General features: G+C 41.7%; 1 protein-coding gene across 1 annotated transcript in view; it reads right to left on the bottom strand.

Annotated features, from left to right (window-relative positions):
• The window catches only part of Oca2 (OCA2 melanosomal transmembrane protein), a 323,587-nt gene that overhangs the window by 299,055 nt on the left and 16,973 nt on the right, over window positions 1-7,559 (bottom strand). Inside the window, exons 3-5 of the mRNA XM_055607524.1 lie at window positions 5,883-6,071; window positions 3,444-3,501; window positions 2,274-2,346 (exon numbers count right to left, since the gene is read on the bottom strand). Coding sequence (XP_055463499.1) covers window positions 2,274-2,346; window positions 3,444-3,501; window positions 5,883-6,071 — 320 coding nt within the window. The remainder of the gene's footprint in view (window positions 1-2,273; window positions 2,347-3,443; window positions 3,502-5,882; window positions 6,072-7,559) is intronic.

Here is a 7,559-nt window from a genome sequence, read left to right as displayed (position 1 = left end):
ACACACACACACACACACACAAACACACACACACACACACACACAAACACACACACACACACACACACAAACACACACACACATAATGAGCCTGGGTTCCATTCTTCTAGACCCTGAAGAAAACAAAACAAAAGCAAAGAAGCAACAACAAAAAGAAAGAAGCCAGGAGATGGGGACTGCAGGTGAAAGCCTTGGATTTTTTTTTCATCTCAAAAAGTGGGGTTAAAATAAAATTTATTGGGCAATGCTCTCTGTACCTCTACAGCAGCTATATTAACTTGTTGGTATGTTTACTAAGGATAATGCATTGTCAGTCCTTTCATAGAAACAGAAACAAGGGCTATGAGGCTGGACTCCCCAGGATCCAATTCTACAGAGCCTGCTCTGCTCTGAGGAAACAGCTGCAGATCTCTGGACTCACATATAAGACTCCATAAAATGAAAGTGAAAATGGGAATCCACTGGAGTCCCTCAGCTGTGTGCCTAATCCCTCAGTCATCCATTTTCTCCCAAACCTACTTCCTCAAGAAACTAAAGGCACATTTCCTGAACATAATCTAAAACTTGATGAAGATGCAATATTTTATCTTACTTCCAGTTTCTCAAAATCTCCCCCAAAACACTATTATATAACTGCCTGTCTCTAGATTCTATTTGTCCCACACTTTACATTCAGCACTTAGAATTGTGTGTCTCTTGTAGTGGAAGTTTGGGAGTCTTTAAAAATTCAGTTATATTATTGTAAATATGTTTTTGTTTTAATCCCAGTAAGATATGGGGCTGGTTCAGATTGTCCACAGCAACAAACTATTTGCCTCCTTCAGGCTCTGAGAGGGACTCTTTGCCAGCTGCAGATAGTTTAATTCTAAGGACTCCGAGAAGTAATAATTGCCAGAACCCAGAGAGTGTTGGGGGCCTCTGAGAAAGAAGAATGCAGCCCCCCTTCTGTCCTCTCCTTTCCACTGCTCTTTTCTGCTGTTGATGTAGTTTGACAAGAAGTTGGAGCTTTCCTGAATATAAAGATATGACTTGCCTCAAGGAACCCAATGATCCTAACCAGCAGGAAGTAGCTAAAGAAAATTATACCCCTCTCCCCACTAACCTTCTTTCTCTCCTACCTGGTTTTGGGGTTTGGGAAGATATTGGGGTAGACAAGGGTTGGAAAGGGGGGAGAGGTATAAGAAATACAATTAAAATAGTCTTAAAAGGGCACAGCAGTTTCTCTCCCTTCTCTTTCTCTTTAGCTTTATTTGCAAGCTTTTCTCAAGAGTGTTTCTTTGTCTGACTAAGCAAGTTCCCCATACTTAGGAGCCCCTTTCCAAAGCATCACTTACCATGGCCTGCATGGCATGGTCCTGGAAATCTGACTGGAGCAAATCATAAATAAAGAAAGAACAGACACACATACAGAAAAGATGGAATCAGGTAGGCTGTGCTTTAGAGGGATTTTAATCCAGAAACATGGATGCTCTGGCAAGGGATCACATCTAAAGATCTTCTAGGTCTAGATGATCTGGCTAAAACATAGAGACACTCTTAGAACACACCTTTAACCCCAAGCAATAAAGGTAAAGTAAGTTTGTAGAAGAAAGCATCCATATTTGAAAGTGATGTCTAGTTGAGTGGCAGACAAAGTGATGAATGAGAGAACTACCTCACCCTGCTAAGGATCTTAGTCTTCAGCAGTGACCTTCAGTTGTACTTGGAGATTCTCTCATCCATAGGATAATTAAGTACTGTGTTCTCCTTGTGATAGGATCATGCTCCTGTGTGGAAAATGAGGCACCATACCACTACATGTAAATCAAGTGTCCTGACCCCCTAACCCCAGCAAGTCAAACACATTCACCCTCAAAATCCCTCCAACCACCCAAAGTTTATAAATCCCTGATTTTAAATAAACACCCTGGGGTTTGTGTGCTGCAGCATAACATCAGCCTTCCACCATGGCCACCTGAGATTCGTCATTTATGCCCCGCTGGGCATAGGCCCCACCAGGCCAGGGTCTCCACTGCAAACCAACATGGGATTTCACCGGCACCTCTGTGTGCTCAGCACAGCAGCTTAACCAAGAGCTGTAACACTTTGGTATCGCCACAGACTTTGGAATGCCCAAGTTTCTATTGCCACCATTGGTCTCATTCTAAAAGAGCTAAATTGTAACACTCTGTAGAAAACCCTTTTCCACACTTTGACTTAGCACATGAGCCTCGCCCTTAAGCAGTCTAGCTGAGAGAGACAAAACCCCTGTTCTCCATCCGTACTTTGGATACAGTAGTTTTCCAGTGGTGACACAGCCAACAGCTGCCAAAACTTTCCTTGATCTGGATACAGGCTGAATAAAATCTGTAACCATTAAAAATATTTCATTATATATTTATAATATGAAAACCATAGGCTTTATATAATTTTTACTACTTGTAGAAATATAGGTGTGAGTTATGCATCCAAATTTTACCAGCTTGCCCTAATAGCATTAGGATGTAAAAATATTTTTATTCATCATCCTATGTTAGCTATAATGAGCCTTGATTATTGATGTTTTTCAGTTTTGAGGATTCACACTTCCAAATTATGTTTCGACAGCTTCTAAATACCCAGCCACAAATTAAACTGTCAAGGTGTATATGTCATTTTCCCATATAGAAAAACAGAGGAGTGTGCCTCAGTAACCACTGTAACAGGTTTGTGGAAATTGCAAAGAAATTATTAATTAAACTAAAGTTATTAAAGAAATTAATGATAAGATAGCATACTATGGAAGTTCAAAGCAGTTTCTCAAATTGGTTCAGATGTGTCTACAAATTAAAAAAAAATCCATTTCCCAAATAAAAAGACTGAAACCTAAAGATTGAGCTCAAGTTGTCTTTTGGACCCAAGAAAAAGCTGGTGAACCCTGAGCCCCTCCTTTGACATTGCAGCAACCATTCAATTTCTTCTCAGCAAAGGCTTCAGAATCACACAATTATGTGGGTAGAAACACGGGAATGTTAGTGGACAAAATACAGTTAAACTGTGAGGTTTCCAGAGTTCAGGATGGTTGTTTCTGTTTGATGGCGTTAGGGTACCTGATTCTGGGCCCTCCCTTACAAACCTTAGGAGCTGACCATACTCAATTCAGGCAGAAGTAATGACAGGAGCCATTTTTGCAGACTACATACTACAGAGAGAAAGGGACTTTTGCCTACACACAGAAGCCCAACCAGTGCAACTAAGGGCTGGCTTTCCTCGACATCCCTCCCTCAGCCTGCAATATTTATGCATACAAAGCTTCTCCTTCAAAAAAAAGTCAGAAACTCAGGCAATCGGTGCTAAAAAACATAGGTTCCAGGCCTTGGGCCCCTCTGCTGTCCATCCCAAGGCAAACAAGGGCTGTGTCCTCCCAGGAAGAGCCCCAGCACCCACACTGGTCCAATAGCAGGTCTGGCAATGTTGGTACTCACAGAGCACACCACCACAAAGACAAACAACCCTGAGATCTTCATCCACCGCACACAGCACCTGCAAGAGAAGGGGGCAGAAGGTGCTGAACCATGCACAGCAACAGCTTCTGTTTGGTAGGCGAAGGAAGCAAGAAAGTCTATGATGGGACAGCTTGTTATTATTTGGCTCACTTGTTAAGTTCCTTATGTGTAGAAAATCATTCTGCAAATTTGAAAATAGTAAAATTTTACATTTCTTTAGACTTAATGAATTTGACAAATAATCCTTTTACACTTCCAAATTCTGTTTCAGCAGTTCCTACTTAAGTAAAAACCTAAGTGGCTTATGTTTTTAAAGTATGAAATACAACTGAGGTATCGTAGGTATAATTTTTGCATAATTGACATACAGCAGAACTGACTATTCAGAATAAAGGTTTCTTGCAAATGCCTTTGCTCTTTATGCCTGGTACTATCTAGACTTTTTGTTAGCCACCCTACAGGCACTCTTAGGGTAATAATATATGCTTACAGAACAATGTTGCTCATTCAACGACTGAACATGCCTCTAAAGTTGCTTTTGATTGAAGATAAGGTCTTTCAGAGAAGCCCATAAGGAAGAAGACACTCTCACAAAGGCAGGTTAGGTGAGCAAAAGCAAACTTAAAATAAAAACCATTTTATTATAGTTTCTGCCCAGAAGAGTTCCTTGCCCAATGTTAGAGCAGGCAATGTTAAGGAAACATGACAGTGACGTTGTGACCGAACAAGACAATCCAGAGGTTCCTCCATCTTCCATTCTTGCTGATGTCATTTCAAATTTAACTAGAATCTGATCTCCTTGATAGATAATTCCACAGAAAATTACCCAGCTCTATTTTAGGAACCCAAGGTCAGGATATCTTAGCTAACTTATCTTAGCTTTTTGGTGGAGAAACCCCTGTAGCTACAACTTATCTTAGCTTCTGTCAAATTGCTCCCTCCTCCCCACCCTGAAGCTGCTGAGCTGAAGAAGAACCTCCAGCCTAGAGACATTTGTAAGATGAGTCTGTCTTGTTCCAAGTGTTACTGTTCCCCTGGTGAAGTCCCTGCTTCATTTGCTTTGAGAATTGCCTGGTGTCTTCCTTACTTTTGCCAAATAATAAGCCATTCTTCCCTCTTATCTCCTAACTGTGTTTATCACCAAGAGGTGAGCCTATTGCATTGAGCTGCCATTTTATACAGAGCAGCTTGAAGCAACTGTCCCATGAATCACTAAGATCATCTCACTGTGAGACAGCTGCTGCGATGGCAACCTCACTACTGAACAGCCAGCTGGGGAAAGACAATTACAGTGACAGAATTAACCCTTGCCTCCAATGACTCATGTAGCCAGATCTCCAAACATAATTTTATGATTCTTACAATTTCAGAACAGATCTGTGAGCCAAACATCTATTATGCCTAAAAGAACTGAGAGTAGTCATGGTGAAGAAGCTGCCAATGTTTAGGACACATTAGAAAGACACAGTTCATGGTCAAGGTGAAAGGATCCCAGCCACTGTCTCTCCATAGAACTATTACAAGTTTTCAGAGAACCAATAGGAAATGACTTGGCAAATGGGCCTGTCTCTAGATAAATACACTTGATGCCTAAAACTGAATACATTAACTTCTCCAGTATCTTCAGAAAAGAGTAATCCACAAATAGAATGACTCAATATCAGTAATTCTAGACAGGTTCATGATACGTTTTCACTCATCTTAGCCATCATCTTTGTATAAGCCCGTAGAAGGCAATGGAGAGAAGGAATGTCACGTCACTGGATATAATTGCGCAGCCACACACAGCCATGTCACAGTCACCCAGCCACTTCAAGTCCTCAACTGGGCACTACTGGCTTTAGCTCTCAGGCCTTGCTCTTTTCTTGGAGACGGGCTCTCAAATACTTTCACCTAAAAACTTTCTCCAAATAAATGTACACGATGAAGGAAGTACAGCAGATAAACTAGATAAAATGAGAACACTCTGTGGGCAGCTGCAGAGGCCAGAACATCCTCTTAGCCCTCCCACATACATCCTCCATTTGCTAGAAGCCTAAGCCTCCCACTTCTTACCACACAGGAGGATACCAAATTCTGCAAGACAGTAAATTTGACAATGCCACAGGGGTCCCTTAAACCCAATTATTCTATTTGTCAAGAAGATGTCAGCCTTATAAGCAGAAATGAATGAAAAGGAGATATGTGTCACTTGGGATTTTCATCAGGTCTCCTTGTGACTTTCCAAGGCTGACCTAAGTGTCTCCTATTGCCTTGGAAAAGAATAGATAATGTTGAAGGAAAATTGTGGCCCAGCTAAATAGAATAACTTCATCCTCTTTTAAACCTTAGGTTTTTGAATGGCTGAAGTATGGGCAGGCCTGGGGTCAAACAGAAAGCCACATCTACTGCCAGCACTGTCTCTCCACATCTACTTACCCAAGCCTGGAGACCTGGACTCTGAGGTGGACACTGCCTGCAAGATCCCCTTTCTCTGAGGAGGCCAATGCAGACAAATCTGCAACCTCTTTACCCAGCATGCAGTTTTGCTCCCAGGCAGTAAGGCCATTTTCCCAAGAATCTTCAGTAGCTATGAACTCTGGGTGATGAACACTCATGAACGGTGACCTGGAAAGAAAGAAAAAACAAAACAAAACTGTGTTTATATATCCTGAAATGGTATCTCCCTCAAAACCAAGATTTCCTCTCAGCTGTGAGGTACGAGATACGATGGCATCAATGCTGGTCTTTAAAAGAAGTTGTAGTTCTTAATACTGATTGTCAGTATTGCCTAGGAGACAAATCTCTGAGCACGTCTAGGAGGGAGGTTCTCAGCTGGGTTAATTAAGCTGGGAAGAGCCCCCCAAATGTGCCCAGCACCCTTCAACGAACTGGAATCTCCACCAAAATAAAACAGAGAAAGCTGCCTAAGCACCAGCAGTTGTCTGTCTCAGCTTTGTGACCACCAATGTGAACAGCCACTTCACATTCCAGTCATCCTAACTTCACCACCATGACACACTGCACTGAGTCAAAATGAGCCCTTTCTTCCGTAAGTTGCTTTGTTGAGTATTTTCTCACAGCAGCATGACAGGATGGTGGACAACATGGCATTGTCTCGTACGTCTGGCAATGTGTCTTTCTTGAGGACATTCAACTCAAATTTTGTGGGGCCACTCAGTCTTCTAGAAGAATGTTAGCCCTGCAGGGGCTGGGGCTTATGGTTTATTTAGCTGATATTCTGGCACAGCTGCTTCGGGCTGAGACCAGAAGCTCCTTTCACTATGTCCTTCTTGAATGTTCACGAGCAGGCATTCTAGCTAGACCGGTTCCACGTGTCCTGCAGCACACTGATCTGTGGTCAGCTTTCTACTTCTGTAGAGTATATATGCTCCCCATAGCCATGGGGTCTTGGCCAGGTTTATGGTACTAGGTATGAGTTCCTTCCTGTGGAGCAGGTCTTAAATTGAATCAGAAAATTACTGTTCCCCGTGACATGTGTGTCATAATTGCACCAATGGGTTTATCATGCTGGGCTGGTCATTACTGGAGCTCACTGGATTGATTGCCATGTAAGCCCACAATCAAGATCTTAATTCACTTCATGCATGTCCCGTGTCCAGGACAAATGCTTACACATTGTCGGCTTTGCAGTGAATTGCATGTTTGACATGTGTCAGCCCTTAATAGTTGAACAACTAATTCAAGAGAAATAACCAAACAAATAAATGTGTGGAATGTTTGCTTTAAACTATTCCTTAGGAGAGGAGTAAAAAAATTAAGTTATATTCCTGTGGAGAAGGGTTAAGCCTGTGGGCCAATGAGAGAGCCTGTCAGAATTGTATAAATGCATAAATATATAAATTGCACATGAGCAAGGTCATCATTCCAGGATTATGCCCAAAGATACTTGGAAATTCACAGTACAATCCCAAATCATGAATATCTACTATAATGGACTCTCAAAGACCTGGCAGAGATCAAATATGCCAAGTAAAAATTCCTGTCTCAGGAAGAATTCTTTATCATCTGATGAACAAACAGTAGTACTTAGTAGTAGTACTACTAAGTAGTAGTAGTACTAAACAGTAGTACTAAGAACAAACTTAGTACCAC

Source organism: Psammomys obesus, unplaced genomic scaffold, assembly GCF_907164565.1.
Source record: "Psammomys obesus unplaced genomic scaffold, mPsaObe1.curated_primary_1811, whole genome shotgun sequence".
NCBI lineage: Eukaryota > Metazoa > Chordata > Mammalia > Rodentia > Muridae > Psammomys > Psammomys obesus.
The sequence above is the reverse complement of the archived record's forward strand: the minus strand, read 5'-3'. Positions and strand labels throughout refer to the sequence as shown.